Here is a 16,952-nt window from a genome sequence, read left to right on the forward strand (position 1 = left end):
AGGAGGTGGTGAGCTCCCCCTCACTGGCAGTCTTCAAGCAAAGGTTCGATACACACTTTTCTTGGCTGCTTTAGGATGCTTTAGGCTGATCCTGCGTTGAGCAGGGGGTTGGACTAGATGGCCTGTATGGCCCCTTCCAACTCTATGATTCTATGATTCTATGACTCCGAAGATCATCTCCCCAGACAAAATGGCTGCTTTGGATGGCCTAATTGATAGGATTGTACAATGACTGATGTCCCCCCCCCCCTCAAACTCTGCCCTTCCCAGGCTCCAACCCCCACAAATTTTCCAACCTGGAACTGGCAGCCCTAGAACTTTCATGGACAGCTGACATCTTGAGCTTCACTGTGTCTCGCTAAAAAAGAAAGAACCACAATGGCTTAACCAACACACCTGATTCAGTTTACACTTCTCGCTGCACAAAGCTGCAAAGGCTCTCCTTATTGTATCACACCAATCTTCACATAACAGTAATCCCCACTTCCGTGTTGGATTACGTCTTGTACAAATGTGGCTGCCACAAAATCAACATCTCACTTTGTAGCTTGTGTTTCTACAAAAGAAGGTGGATTTGGATGACACCTGTGCATACAGCCCTGTGGTCTGCACATTGTCCCAGCCTTGTAAACCCTGCCTCGGATTGTGATGCCACACAGGAGCTGCTCAGACCTTCCAGGCAGCAACTGGAGGCAGAAAAGCATACGAGTGCCTTACCCACACGGAACTCAGGTGCAACGTGTGCATCATGTGTGGCTCCTCAGTCCCATTAGGCGTTTGGTCTTTTTCATTTGGACACTTTCTCTATGCCCAGAGCTCAATGTGTGTCATCTCAGGCCACGTAGAGGAAGAGGACAGGCTGTGGATGCTGCCCTATGTCATTGGTCCTCTCACAGTCCCTGAGTAGCAGATATGTGTATGTTAATTTCTCAACCAGGGTTTCATGAAACCCTGGGGTGTCTTGACAACCCTGGAGGGGTTCCTGAATGGGAGTTAATTAATTTTTAATATTTTTTTTAAGTTGTTGAACATTTATCGTGTGATATTTTATTTATTTATTTATTTTTCAATTCATATACCGCTGTTCTTCCGATGGACTCGCGGCGGTTCACAGGAATAAAACATTAAAATACAATAAAAACCCTGTAAAAAAAAAAACCCAATTTACAGCAAAGGCAGCAAGCAGCCAGATATTCTTCTAATTGATCAATCCTATCCCACCTTGTTCAGCCAGAGGCCAAGTCCTCTTCCACTGGGAGTGGGTGCAGATCCAGTGGAGCTTGGGGGGGGGGGATTCCTTAATTGGAGTACTGGGACTCTGTCCTGGCCTCAACCATCCGCCTGGCGGAAGAGCTCCATCTTGCAGGCCCTACGGAAAGCTGGTAACTCCAGCAGGGCCCTTAGCTCTTCCGGGAGCTCATTCCACCAGGTTGGGGCCAGGACCGAAAAGGCCCTGGCCAGGGTCGAGACCAGGCGAACATCCCGGGGGCCAGGGACAACCAGTACGTTCATACCCGCAGAGCAAAAGGCCGTGTGGGGCCATATATGGTCATGTCAACCAATGATGTGGCCTGGAGGGAGTGGGAAGGGGAGGGGCCTCAGGTGGGAGTGTGCATAACTATGTTTCCCAACCATATTCTGCAGAATTGCACCACTTCTGGGGTTTCTTGGAGCCTAAATAATATTTCAACAGGTTCTCAGTGCTAAAATAGTTGAGGAAGATAGTGCTAAGGTGATGTGGGGATGGGTCTAGTGCAGGTAGGTCACTCCATGACATGCAAAAGGCCATAAATCTTTCTTGCTGGCTGGGATGGCAATCCTAAGCATGTTGATGTCCATCTGCAATCTGGCAACACAGTTGGATTTTCAATGGAAAAGGCGTTACAAGGCAGCTTGCCATTGCCTGCCTCTGCCTAGTATCTCTCTGCTATCTTTTGGCAGTGGTGGCCAAACTGTGGCTCTCCAGATGTCCATGGACTGCAATTCCCATGAGCCGTGCTGTCAGGGGCTCATGGAAACTGCAGTCCATGGACATCTAGAGAGCCTCCGCCTTATAGTATCCCATCCAAATATTAGTCAGGGCAAAACCTGCTTCTGGGATCTGTTCATCAAAGCACCATCCTTACAAGGGCAAGCAGATTTACAGAGACGCAAGGGTCAGCAAGCCACAATCTGCCCTAGCTGGCTGCCAATATGACCTGAAGAAAGAGCATGAGCAAAGGCATGAAGAAGATGTCCACTTAACTCAGACACACGTGGTCAGGGACACACAAAAGAAGTGAAGATGTGGAAACACAGAATCAGAACATCAGAAAGTGCTGAAGCAATTGAATAAAACATATAAACACGAACAACAGGGAGGAAGGCCAATGAGAGTCAGACAGGGAACACCAAACAAAGGTCTTCACCAGTTGGTAGAAGACCAGAACAGAGGGAGGCAAATCAAGCTCCCTGGAGCGCCAGAGTTTTCATGCCACAAACGAGAAGGCCCTTTTTTAACCTGCAGTTTTGCCACCCATCTAGCCTTAGATGGTGGTGCCCTCCAAGATAGGGCTTCTGAAGATGACTGGAGTGGATGGGTATGTTTATATGGTAGTGTAGGCAGTCCTGAAGGAGTAGATTAAGGTGACCAGATTTTAACATTGGGACACCATTGACTGGGGGGGTTCTTGATTAAAATTTTGATCTACATGGAGCAACATATTGATCTATACGGAGCGGTTTACAGGCAGAACATAGAACGCAAAAATAGTATTGTAATACATATATTTTTTTAATTTCAACATACGTACAATTTGCCAGGTGCCCCCAGATGTCCCTCCAAAAGTGGGACAGTCTGGTCACCTGAGAGTAGATGGTCCTACTTAACTTTGTCATAGAGATCTGTCAGTACCAACATTAACTATGAAGATCAATTCTGATGGGTCACCATGTTGGTCTGAAGCAGCAGGAAAAAGTTTGAGTCCTGGACGACCAACCAAGGCTGAATCTGCACTTACTTTGTTTATTCCTGTTGAATTCAGATCGATTTGAGCTCAGGTCTTCCTCATTACTTCCTCATTTATTTTCCCCAAATTGAAACAGAAAGTGCTCTGCACTTGATTCAGGGTGAGCGGAGGATTTCTCCTCCTTTCAACTGACAGTGGAGAAGCAGCAGGAGGCTCCGCTGGAGAGGCGGGGAGAAGGGAGCCGGCAACTTCCCATTTTCTATCATGCCAATACCAGCCTCCTACTCTGCGACTTACAGGTTATAATTTGTCTCTGCACAGAGGACTGCAAGAAGCCGAATTTGATCCATCTCACAGGGAAAGCTTGCAGCCGTCCTTTTGAAATAGGAGGCTTGGTCAAAATTGCAAGCACTGGAAGGTAAACGCCACCCCCTCCCTTCCCCTCCCCTCCCTGGGTTTACAATAACGTTCCAATCTTTCATTAAAAAAGAAAGCTAGCCAGCCAGCAGCCTCTCAGAGAAGAGGCAAATCTCTGCTGGTTCTGGAGCACAGATTCCAGAGGGAAACCAAAAATAAATCTTGGGAGGAAAGTTTCGCAACCGGAAGCATTTGAACGGACACCCTGACCAATCAGGGCTTTGGAGGCTCAGCAGCTTTTAGTTGGAGGCTCGGCGGCTTTCAGTTTTGGGGAAAAGCAGAGAGCTGCACCTTTAGTCGTGCAATTTTAAAAATATTGAGGCTTAAAAGCACTCCAGGAAATCACGAGAAAAGGTAAGGTGACTCCGGATCAATCACGTTTGTTGCAGATGAAAAATTTAAATTGCCCAAAACCAAAATGGAAATCGCATTTCATGTAGACGGCAGGGACTGAATCGACCTGAGATTGTAATAAAAGCTACGTGCAGACTCCACCCAAGTTTAATTCTGAGTATAAGCTGCTGTGTGCATGCACGCTTCTTCAGATACACAGAAGTGTGGTTAGCTGAAATTCTGAACAGGCATTTGACTGTGTTTAACCTATGTGTCTGTCACCATGCTTCTGGCCAGAATGGAGAAATAGGTTTCAAAGAAGGCAGGCTTAAACTTGAGGAAGATGGCAGCCCTGGACTGAGAATTGCTTCACCCCAGTCGTCCAAAACACTCGGTTGAAATGCTTCGTGTTCACTTGTCGCGGGCAAAACCTTTTCCAGACCGTTTTAAACCTGCTCACATGAATAGCCTTTTCAAGCTGTACTTTAGAACCAAATTACTTTAATTGTATAAACTGCTGTGGGAGCCAGAGAGTCCAGGGAGGCAGAGCTGCAAAAGGAAGATTTCGATCATCCCATAACTGGAGGCGTGAAAAAGGAAGCTACGTAGGAGTCGGGTCTGATCAAGCCTCCGGAGAATGCGACTGCCTTTCATGGAAGTGCCTGCTACTACATTTTTCGGACCAAGTCCCACATATTTATGCGGCTCTATACACCAGTGGTCCCCAACCCCCGGTCCGGGGACCGGTCCCGGTCCGTGGATCAGTCGGCACCGGGCCGCGGCTCCTCACTGGCTGTTGCCTTGGGGGCTGCCCTGCCATTCTGCTGCCAGCTCACCTTTGGTGCTCTCCAGCGACCGCTATGGCTGGGTCAGGAGGCAGGGGTTTGAGGTACAGGCGCCAAATTTACAACGTAGCTGCAGGAGCGGCTCCTCAAAAGACACCCCAATTTTCCAGAAGTTTAGACCAGGGGGTCCAATTCTACGGGCACCCAAAGAGGGTGTCCCACCCAACCTCCATTGTTTCCAGTGGCCACACAAGAACAGAGAATCTTTCCCGCTCTTGCCATTAGAATCTACCTGAAATTTTATGCTGAGAGATTCTTAACAGTTTACAGGCAGAACAAAGTTTGAATCCAGGGCACCTTTAAGACCAACACAGTTTTATTCAAAGGTGTAAGCTTTTGTGTGGCTGCACACTTCTTCAGATATGAGTTTACAGGGAGAAAGAGATTCTGTATTTGGCTGCTCAGAAATGTATACCAAGAAAAGGATGTATTTTTCTTCGTTGACTTTTTGTGTCCCAAGACAAAAGCGCATCAATATGCACAAAATATGCTCTGACTAAATGACCAGTTTTTGACAAAAGATCTAAGAAAACAGCTCACAGCTGCCCAACCAAGAGCGGAAGCAAGGTCAAAGAAACTGGAAGGAAACTCACTTCCCATAGAATTACCACTGCCGTCAGCCTTAAAAATAGAAATATGACACTTCAAACAGCAGATTCCAACTGAATTATTATTCTATTTTTGTTCTACTGAGGAATTTCAAGCCACCCCCGGCCACAGAGAAGAAAACATTCCCATAGATTTCAATGGCACCATTGACTTTAATGGCACCAAATTATTCAACCAAATTGATTCAGTTGATCCTAAACCCAAATCAGCTGATGAAGAGGGATCAGACTTGGCCCAAATCAAGTTGAGCCGAATCAGAATGGTCTGAATTTTTTTTGGTTTTGCACATGCCTCCTTGAGAACTGAATGCCCACTCCACCCCTGGGAGATAAAAGCTGCCCATCTCTGAATCTGTCTGAATCTACCCAAAATTTTACAGATTTTGATCAGCCACGCTGGTTTGAAACAGCATAACAATGTTTGAGTCCTTTAAGTCCAGCCAATTTTAATCCCGGGTATAAGATTTTTGTTGCATCAGATTTATATTTTTGGTTCCCACAAAAACAGAATATATGTTTTTAGGCTGCATCATTTGGGGTATAAGGACTCCTGACATGATGTTTTAATTTGGGAGGTGGAAAATGGGACAAAATAGTAAAATAGTATCAATAAGTGCAACTATTGTTGACATACAATATATAAAAACAGTTAACGTATACATTCTTTAAACTTTATCAAGTGTCTTGTGATCTGATCTACACATTCCATGTATACCAAGATATTTTTTGTTTGTTTGTTTTCTGTTTGTTTGTTTTGGTAGCTTCTTCAGGGATCTTTTATTTTTATATGGAGGACCATTCAAGCATGTGATCCTGGGACAATAAGAATAACATGGTTGATAGGTCTTCCACCCTCACCCCAAATCCTTGGATACGGGGAACAAGGCATCAGAAAGAAATATTTATATGGAATTTTTCTAAAAACAGGAATTATTTTTTTCCCTGGTTTTCTTTTTGTTTGTTTGTTTTGTCTCTAACGAGGGAGCATTAAGTTAGAGTAAATAAATAAACCCACACTAAATAAATGTAAATGAAATGAACCCACACAGGGTCATCCTAACGTTTTAAGTACAATTTCCATAATGTGTATTTAAAACTCTCCGGACCCCTCCCAAAGGAAAACTACAGGTCACCAACTCTGTAAGGCAGGTGAAGCAAACAGACAAACACTGGGCCAAGCTTTCCCAGGGATCGACACAGCTCAACACAGACTGGAACAATCCAGGGATCTGCAGCCTAAGTTTATTCCCTTATAGAACACTAGGGTTGCCATCTCTGGGTTAGGAATTACCTGGAGACTTTGGGAGTGGAACAAGGAGTGAGTGGGATTTGGGGCAGGGAGGGGCCTCAGTGGAGTAGAATGCTATGGAATTCACCTTCCCAAACAGCAATTTTCCCCGGAGAACCTGACTTCTGCTGCCTGGAGATGTAAACCCAGAAGATGACATCCCTATGCAACCCTGGCCCTGTTGTCCAGAAATCATGCCAACCCATGCAGTAAAGTCCTGACAAAAACATATCAGATGGTCTTTATTAAAAAAAAGGGGGGGGGGGCTCATGTATGCCTCAGTGAACAATCTGAAGGTCAAAAAGTCAAATGAGAATTAACACAACAGGGACCTCTGGTATGCCTCAAAACAAGGATTAAAGCTGAGACTCTGTGAAACCAAATGTGCTTCTAATTACTGAATGCTGAGAGGTGAATATCAAGAGGGGGAAAACAAAAATTTCACTGCACATTCCTCTGCATGTCAGACACTCTGGGCATTACAGGAAACAAACAAGCTTCTGTCATGCTTCCTAGTATCTCAGGGAGATGGTCGGTGTGCCATGAAGGCCAGGGGGTAGCCAAACTGTGGACTACAATTCCCACGATGCAGTTCCCCTCCAGAGACCTGCTTGGCAAACCCCATGCTGGCAACACAGAGGTGAGTTAGCCTTATATCTTCCAGCTGGTTTTTTTGCAATGAGATTAGTCCATCTCTGGTTCCCCTTGGTGGCCCAGTCATTTTATACACAGATCTGTCTTTTCAGAAAAATGGAAGCTCAGCATTCCCTGGAAAGGTAATTAACTCATCCATTAAGGCACTTTTGCATCAATTAAGGAAATGAACCAATCCTGGTGATTTGTGGCAGAGCCTGTGGAAGGGAGGGATCCTGGTAGGGCATAATGCCATAGAGTAGGGGTAGTCAACCTGTGGTCCTCCAGATGTCCATGGACTACAATTCCCATGAGCCCCTGCCAGCGTTTGCTGGCAGGGGCTCATGGGAATTGTAGTCCATGGACATCTGGAGGACCACAGGTTGACTACCCCTGCCATAGAGTTCAAACTCCAGTGCAGTCATTTTCTCTGGTCTCCGTAGCCTGCAGAACACTTGTTTTGTCCAGGCCCCAACAGGAGGTTGGCAAATCTAGTTTCCCATTTTGAAACATTTTATTTTATTTGTTAATTAATTAATTAATTAATTAATTAACTGTATTTGTTGACTACTGCTCTCGGTCCAGCCGGTTCACAGTGGTTTACAGTGGATTAAAACACAGAGCCCCACAGTACCCATAACACTCCTAGCCCCCTTACCTTTCTCCCCCCTGCGAAACTCAATGGAGCCCTCTGGCCCCTTGCATCAGAGGTGTGTTCAGAGGAGGAACCTAACAGATCTTCCTGGTCCCAGCATCAACCAAACGCCTGGCGGAAGAGCTCCGTCTTACAGGCCCATCCGAACTGTGACAGCTCCAGCGCTTCAGGGAGCTCATTCCACGAGGTGGGGGCTAGAATTAAAACTTTGGTACAAAACAATATAAATGCAAATTAAATGCATTAAAAATAAGTGTGCCAATGCGTGAGTGGGCGGCCAAATATGCTCAAGCACGCCCACCTCTGACCTTCCTAAGGCACTAGTTCTTCCTACAGCTGCCCTGCCTCCATCAGGCCAACAGTACAGTGAAAAGACTCTCGCGGGACGGTCACACTTAATTTCAAAATGTCCTGGATCCCGCTGCCTTCTGTAAGAGTCCCGCAATGCGCCCGGCAGTAACATGAGTGGTGATTCCAGATCTCCAGGAGGTTGGCAACCCTCCGGACAGTGGTGTCCCTCTTTACCAATCTTAAAATCTGGTCACCTTAGCCAACAGGCAAAGCCCATTTTGAAGCGCTGCATTCTGATCTTCACGTGTTTTCAGGAATGCCACAGAACGAACAAAAAGCAATGCCCATCACAGGGACAGCATGCCATGGATCATGTGCCACGGAGAAGGATTTCAGCTCCTTTTTTAAGTGAGGAAAGGGGACATAGCAAAAGCCACAATTCCCGCTGACAACCCAACAGCCTTGCTGCTGTATAATTTAGAGAATATGGGTTTCCCTTTTAAAAAATGCCGATTCTAAATAGCAATTTGGGGTTACAAGAGAAGATCCCTGGAACAAATCATTAAGGTTTATTCTTAGCAGACCGAAACCTCCTAGGACGGGTTCACACGCTCACTCAACCAACTAGCCAGCCAGTCCTCTTCCCTTGGGGAAAGAAGAACCACGTGCATTTTCTTACACTACCCCATGTGAATATCATTAACGTGCAGTGGTTTGCCAAGTCTCCAAGCTCTTTTTCTGAGAGGGAACAACAACACAACTGGGGTTTTTGCACAGATCACCTGATCCTCACCCATTCACCGGACTCAGAAAGAGATTGCCTCAGGTTGAAAGACTTGGAGATCAAGACGTAACTACGGTGGGACATCCAAGCTTAAACCAAGTGCAAAAGATTTTGGCACAATCATTGATCAACATTCTAAAATGTACACCGTTCTGGCACGAAGACACTCTTCTGTCATCCGTGAAGTCCCCTCAGCTTAAATGCCCATAACTCAAGATGGGGAAGCCCTGTCATTATTATTTAATTTATATGCTGTCCTCCCATGCGGCTCAGGGCGGGGTACAACATACATTCGCATCAATAAAATCTAGACCAGGGGTAGTCAAACTGCGGCCCTCCAGATGTCCATGGACTACAATTCCCAGGAGCCCCTGCCAGCATTCGCTGGCAGGGGCTCCTGGGAATTGTAGTCCATGGACATCTGGAGGGCCGCAGTTTGACTACCCCTGATCTAGACCTTAACAACCTTAAAAACAATAAATTAACTCTTCACAGTGTTAAAATCTCAACCTCTCAGTAATACCAAGCTGTTTTCCAAGACAACCTTCTCAGAGGATGTTCTCTGTGGAGGGTTGTGGGGGGGAGACCCATGTGACAGAAGCCCATGTGACCCGGGCCCTGACAGAGCTGTCAAAGTTTTGCATGGCCAGTAAGATGGCCATCTTCCACCAGGCCTCCGCTTCGGACCTGGGCTGACTCTGCACAGACAGTTTGTCTGTAGCAGTAGAGAAGAGCAAGCATCCAGTGGCACTGAAAAGGCTACAACATTGGTGGCAGGGGAGGACCTTCCATGAGCAGTGGTTCACAAAATCTCCTACCTTGCAACAAGAGTTGTTAAGTCTGCAAGATGCTCTTTTCTGCTGCCCATAACTCAGGCATGTATGGCATCCATTTTGGATACAGTTCTCCCCTGAAAACTGTTGGGCAACTTCACCATTCCCATTCCTTCTCTCATCAGCAGGGGGAAAAAGTCGAAGAAGGGAGTAAAATGCCGCTATCTGACTGGCCGGCTAGGAAGTTTGGAGTTCATTATTTGCTAGCGCATTTTGCCAGTGTGGTGTAGTGGTTAGGAGTGAGGACTTCTAATCTGGCATGCCAGGTTCGATTCTGCACTCCCCCACATGCAGCCAGCTGGGTGACCTTGGGTTCGCCACGGCACTGATAAAACTGTTCTGACAAAGCAGTGATATTATCTGTCAGCCTCACCCACCCCACAGGGTGTCTGTTGTGGGGAGAGGAATGGGAAGGCGACTGTAAGCCGCTTTGAGCCTCCTTCGGGTAGGGAAAAGCGGCATATAAGAACCAACTCTTCTTCTTCTTCTTCTTAATAGATCAAGGCCTCACAAACACAGCCCTGTGGACTGAAATTATTTTTGACACACGAGCACGGGAAAAGTCAATTATTTCATAGGATGACTGATGAGGCCGTTCCATCCCAACATTCCACACGAAGGAGTATGAAAAGGAGTCATCCACAGATATTACATTTCTCATTTTAGAATATTTATACTGTGCAATGCCAAGCAAGGGGGGTCTTCGACTATTGGGGGGAAGAAAAGAGCATTTCATTCAGCCATTATTAAAAATAACTCACCGTGCTGGGGCAGATTCCGGTTGGAGGCCTCTGTTTTTCTATGGAACCCAGGGCTCATCCTGAGACCATCCATGTGTCTTTCTGGAATGGCAAATCCATTCAGTTGACCGGTATGTCTACTGATGGCATTGATGCGGGTGGGGATTGGCTCAAACGTTGGGTCCAGCTCCAAGATCAACCTGTTCAGCTGCTCAATCGAATGATCGATATCCAGAGTGGGGGAGGAGGGCAAGGCCCCCAAACTGTTTCCGGCGTCCAACTGCAGGTCGATGTCATTAACAACCTTCTCAGGGCCTAATCTTGATGTTAAAACTTCAGGGCCGGGGGATTCAGGTGCCTCTTTGAGAGGAAGCACGCTTCCCAGCCCTCGTTGAACGGCATCTCTGCTGCTGGAGCCCCGGGCAGGGGTATCTGGAACCCTGGCTTGGTTCTGAAGGCTGCCCGGTTTCTCCACTGAATTGTGAAGACCGAGTCTCACCTCACTGTCTGGGGAGTAGGCATACTGATGCGCGATCACCATCTGCTGCTGGCGCACCCACGTCTGGGTCGAATAGCTACTGGGGCTGTAGGCTGTAGGCTGGACAGGGACCGGAGGATTCCTCGGCAGCTGCTGAGACGGCTTTGGCTCAGCATTTCCAAAGGGCCTCTCATACACGGGGTCTATGCTAATTCCGAGATCCGGAGCCAGAGCACTGTGATGCTCTTCCCCCGCATTGCTTCCGAAACCATCCGACAGAAGGGAATTCTGGCTGCTCTTGTGGCAACTCAGGTTCCCAAGGTGGTTGGAATGCTGCCCTTCTGAAGAAGACAAGGTCCCGATGCTGTCCACGCTGTGGAGGTCGTGGCTGGCCATCTCATCATCCAGAATGTCCGTCTCCCTGTCCCTGTGCTTGGTATCTCCATTCACGTGAACCTGGGCCGGCACTATGTGGCGAGTCCCACTGTACTTGCTTGGGGCATCAGTCATATCCTTGAGGGGACCGATGGAGTCCTCCAGGCCAAAGCCACTAAGCAGTTGGTCCAACTCCTCCTTCTCTTGGGGGCTCAGAAGTCTCTTGCTTCCCGGAGAGGAGCGCTCTTCAGTTTTGTCGGTCCGTATGGAAGCAGTGGAGTGCCCCGAATCACTGCTAACGGAGAGCGTGTGCTCGCCGTGGTCAGGGCTGTTGGTCGTGGCACCCGTGGCTCCGATGGGAATGCTGGTATCAGAGGAGCTCTTCTTCCTCACTTTTGCATATAGGCTTCCATCAATGGGGCCCTGGGTATGCAAAACTGGGGGGCAAGAAGAAGAAGACAGCAGACACTGGGTGAGAAAAAAAGCAATAAAAATGGAACACATTAAAAGGAACTAAGAAGTTGGCAGCGGCTACCCATGCCAACCTTGAGGGTGAAGTAACCCTCACTCATCTTAAAACAGGCACTTTAAAGCAGTGGTCCCCAACCTCTTTCAGGCTGGGGACAGGCGGCAGCAGGGAGGGTGATTGCCGGCCGCGCATGTGTGCATGTGCTACATGTGGCCGAAAACTCGCATGCACGGCACTTTCGTGCATGCACGAAAGCGCTGCACATGTGCATTTTCAGCCACGCGTGGTGCATAAAGGGATGCGTGGCTGGCCGCTCATGCACATTGCGCATGTGCAGCCCTGCTTCCTCTCCCTCCCTCCCACAGTAAGAAGCTTGCCGGGCCACAAGCTTGCAGCCCGGGAAGTTTCTTACTGCGGGGTGGGGGGGTGGGGAGAGGGAGCCGCGGCCCGGTGCCAGGGCCTTCACGGCCCGGCACTGGGCCGCTGCCTGGTGGTTGAGGACCACTACTTTAAAGGACCAAAATCTAACCAAGGTACCGTTTTCTTACTTCCACGGTAACAGAACTATCTCTTCCATGACAGCAGGTCATATGGCCCCATGCCGTTGATATGATACCGGGCAGAGGTCTTCACCTCAGCAACTACTTTGTAACAGATGGCACCTGGGGCTAAATCCAGGTCGATCTGTGTGCAAGCGGAGACTTACCCACTGAGCCGTACTCTCACCCTGCCGGGCAACCTCTTGTTTGTATCCACAGTGTGGGATGGCCTTGGCTGTGATGCAAGCTTGGGAGTCCCACTCCCTCCTCCCAACACACCCGGACAGGACTACAGCCCTCTTCTTAGCCAAACTAAAAAAGCAAGGGTCAGTCTTTGTACTTTGTCACAGCTCAGATTTAACCCAATCCCTCATTAGCACATATAGTTGTAGTCGCCCCCCATTATTATATCTAGGCCACACTCCCAGCCCAAAGGCTCCTGAGCAGACTTACAAAGTCACTAAAAATGGAACCTTTTTAGTTGATAATGCCAGCTATACCAGTGGTCCCCAACCTTTTTATCACCGGGGAACACTCAATGCCAGGGACCACTCACCGGGGACCACTCAACGCCTTTTACTGAGGCCCGGTGGGGGAGGGGTAGTTTACTCCTCTACTCTCAACCACTGCCCTAACGCTCTCTGATCGCTATGGTAATGTTTAAACATCCCTTCAAAATAAGTACAGACACGCCACAACAATGAAGTGTGTTGTAAAGGGCCGGGGGGATGAAGTAAAGGGCTGGGGGGGGGGGAGAGAAGGCGTCCTTCGGGGCCCACCTCCAATTAGTCGAAGGACCACATGTGGTCCGCAGCCCACAGGTTGGGGATTGCTAAGCTATACAGTCGCCCACTCCTCATATCCTCCTAACTGGCCTGGGAGAGGTGTGTGTGGGGGGGAATGGTGGGTGAGGGAGAAAGGAAATGTAAAACAGAATTCCTGATTGCATCAGGGCCCTGTTCAGGGATGGGGTGTGGAATGGGAAAGTTCTTCAGGTACAAAGGAGGAGAAGAAGGGATGCCACTTTGTCTCGCAGTGCCGACCCACAATGCATTACATGGCAATTCGTTGTACATTCGTTGCACCCCATGTCTGTCGTCGAAGGGGTGGGGCAGGCATGAGGATCAATGCTTCCTTCGGAACAGAGGGGGACACACTCAATTCACGGCAGACCCAATGTGTGAGGGAATGCGCACCTCCCCCACCACACACAATGCCGTTTTCACAACCTGTCATGGCCCTGCTTGCTCAGCTGAGGCAAAGGTACAGGAATTGGAGCAGAGGGGGCTTAGAACTGCCTTTTCTCAAGCCATTCTGAATCAGCCTTCCCCTGTTAGAGAAACTAAAAAGAAAAAAAGAAATGGAAATGGAGGGGGGGTGTAATTTATATAGAGAGACTAGGCCAGGTAGGAGTCAGGAGGACAAAGTGGCTTTCTATCTGATCTGCAGTGGCTTTGCTAAATTCATGTACAATGGAAAAGAAATGGGAGGGAAGAGCTGAATCTGCTGCATTCCCCCACTGGCTCGGCCCTTCCCCCCCCTCAGAGACCACCAGCAGTAAACGTCTGGACGAGAGCTGCAAAGGGATTCAGATATTCAAGCAGGAGTGGTCCAATGTCACAGACTCTACCCTCCAAGGCAGCTATGAAATGTCCTTGCCTGAAAGGACCTGCTATTTGCATTTTGATAATTTAGAAGAGCACAAGAGGAGATCAGGGAATAGAGCATTAAGGGCAAAACCCAACAGAGAGAGGGGAGGGAAGTGAGGCAAGCATGAGAACAACATGGAAAATTCAAGGGCACACATTGAGGCTTTGTTTCAGGAGGACTAAAGGACTATGACTTGCCAACGTGGCGTTGTGGTTACACTGGTAAACTAGGATCTGGGAGATCCAGCATCAAGTTCCCATTCTGCCATGAATCTTTGGTGGTGGGGCGGGGGGTCATACGCCATTCACAGGCACTCAAACTATCCTACCCCCCAGGACTCCAGGAAGGCCTTAAAGACTAACAATATCTGAAGAAGTGAGAAGTGGCTCACGAAAACTCTTCCCCTGCCACCGATTTTGTTGGTCCTGGACTCTGGCTCTTTTCCGCTGCTGCAGACAGACTAGCCCGGTAAGCTGACATTTGAAGAAGAAGAAGAAAAGTTGGTTCTTATATGCCGCTTTTCCCTACCTGAAGGAGGCTCAAAGCGGCTTACAGTCGCCTTCCCTTTCCTCTCCCCACAACAGACACCCTGTGGAGTAGGTGAGGCTGACAGAGCCCTGATATCACTGCCCGGTCAGAACAGTTTTATCAGTGCCGTGGCGAGCTCAAGGTCACCCAGCTGGTTGCATGTGGGAGAGCGCAGAATCGAACCTGGCATGCCAGATTAGAAGTCCGCACTCCTAACCACTACACCAAACTGGCTCTTTGTTCAGGCAGGTCCTGTAGGTTTTTGGCTGCTCAGCCCCACACATCTCACATCAGGTGCTTATGCAGGGTTGGGAAATAACTGGAGGTTTTGGGGAAGTTGAAACCTGGGGGAGGACAGAGTGGAAGTTCAGCATGTATATTGATGCAGACCGGACAAAGCTGCCATTTTCTCCAGGGGAATTTGTCTTTGTCACCCAGAGATAATGCCTAACATTGGAAGTTTTCTGGTCCAGGAAGCTAATAGATCAGAAGACCCATCAGCCGAGAACCAGAGAATGAAGAAGCTCGAAACCTGCTGCTTAGCATTTGTCTTCTGGTTGACCAACACCAATAAAGGGAGTCATCCCTGTCCTGTCTACGGAACATCTTGACACAGCAGGTCCCAAGACTGAATTGCTCCATACGGGATCCCAAGTCCGTTATGCCTTGATAAACCTCCTGGGTGTCTCTTGATCAAAAGAATGGAAAATATTCCGGGCGGATTTGTTTACTATCGTAACCATAGTTGCATAGCTGGAAAAAATATCAGTCTTTCTTTTAGATAAATACAACATATGATTTTTTTAAAAATTGGGCCATATGGGACTAATTAACTTGCCTACCGCTCCTAGTAGTCAGATAGAGAGTTTTTTTGCGGAAAGACACAAGTGCTGTAGTTGGGCATAAGAACTCCCATGTCCCTGGCTGCACCAGCAGTTACAAGAAACTGGGCCAGGCGGAGAGAGTTGCCCAAGTTCTTCTAGTATGTTCTGTCCCGACTCACAAAGATTTTTCTGCCCCCTGCGCAGATGCTTAAAGATTTCGAGATCAAGAGCTCACAGCCTTGACTCTCCATGATACAGGAGCGTTTGCCTAATTATACTCAAATATTAACAAGGACGGACTCACTGCCACTGACGATAGATTGAAAACGGAAAACAAATCTAGAGACCGTTCTGGCAGAGTCGAAGCCTGAATAAATAACATAAGAGACTCTTTATCTTTTCAAGCTTTATTAAGCCACTGGATAGATTCTGTTTCTCTAAAGTCACTTCACAGACAGACAGACGAGACAGCTCCGCCATATAAAAACTCACAGAATTGCACATGTCCACACAATTTCTGAACTGCAGCAGAGCCTGGGAATGCTTGACTAGCCACACGGCCAGATGTCAGGACTAGCTCCCCATGGTGTTGGAATCACCACCGAGGGATTGTTGTTTCTTAGCAGGTATCACCCAGGCCATGTTCATAAGAATGACCAGCATTCCATTGGGAGAAGTTTCAGTTTCTTACCTCCTACCTGCCTTGAATATTTTGGCAGAGCGCTGAATGGAACATTGAGCAGACTCTGCAATGGATTCCCAATCCCGGACATGGCTTCCCCCAAATGATCAAAAGAGAACAAAAGTGGCTTCCCTCTAAGCAGCGGTAATAATCTCTACTACTGCCCCAAGGGCTCTGGGCATGCCAGCCAAGAGGGCATAGGATGCCAGGTCTGCCAAACAGCACCAGGTCTGCCTCCCAGGACATTTCCGGAAAGAAGAAGAAGAAGAAGAAGAAGAAGAAGAAGAAGAAGAAGAAGAAGAAGAAGAAGAAGAAGAAGAAGAAGAAGAAGAAGAAGAAGAGTTGGTTCTTATATGCCGCTTTTCCCTACCCGAAGGAGGCTCAAAGCAGCTTACAGTCGCCTTCCCTTTCCTCTCCCCACAACAGACACCCTGTGGGGTGGGTGAGGCTGAGTGAGCGCTGATATCACTGCTCGGTCAGAACAGTTTTATCAGTGCTGTGGCGAGCCCAAGGTCACCCAGCTGGTTGCATGTGGGGGAGTGCAGAATCGAACCCGGCATGCCAGATTAGAAGTCCGCCCTCCTAACCACTACACCAAGCTGGCCCACAACCCCTCTGTTTAGTTCTGGACACGTTTACCTCAGTGAGGTTTTCATTCTGCCCCTGAACAGTTCTCACTACTGCATCCTTCCAATTCATAACAAGCTGTGGTTATATAACATCTCAGCTTTCGCAAAATATTGACAGAGTACACACAGAAAGTTACAATCTCACTGCTGTACCTTTTGGGCACACTCCTTTCACCAAGAGTCGCTCACATTACTAATATTAAATCAAAAGACACTTCTTGGATTACTCAGAAACCCATGCCTCCTCCAAGAGAGAGAGAGTCCAGCAGGGCACTGAGCATGCTTCGGAAGCTAACACAAACACAATTCCACTGAAACCTGGAAAAATGCTTCAACCCAATTTACATGGCTGGCTCTCTTGACGGATCATGCGTCAGCCCTCAGTAGGTTGTCTGAGGATTAG

At 48.0% G+C, this 16,952-nt stretch overlaps 1 protein-coding gene across 14 annotated transcripts in view; it reads right to left on the reverse strand.

Moving 5' to 3' along the window:
* The window catches only part of TNS3 (tensin 3), a 258,750-nt gene that overhangs the window by 65,209 nt on the left and 176,589 nt on the right, over positions 1–16,952 (reverse strand). For all 14 annotated transcript variants that reach the window (XM_077303191.1, XM_077303190.1, XM_077303189.1 and 11 more), the window contains one exon: positions 10,397–11,665. In XM_077303191.1, the coding sequence (XP_077159306.1) occupies positions 10,397–11,665 (1,269 nt within the window). The remainder of the gene's footprint in view (positions 1–10,396; positions 11,666–16,952) is intronic.

The sequence above is a fragment of the Paroedura picta genome, chromosome 11 (genome assembly GCF_049243985.1).
Source record: "Paroedura picta isolate Pp20150507F chromosome 11, Ppicta_v3.0, whole genome shotgun sequence".
NCBI classification, from domain to species: domain Eukaryota; kingdom Metazoa; phylum Chordata; class Lepidosauria; order Squamata; family Gekkonidae; genus Paroedura; species Paroedura picta.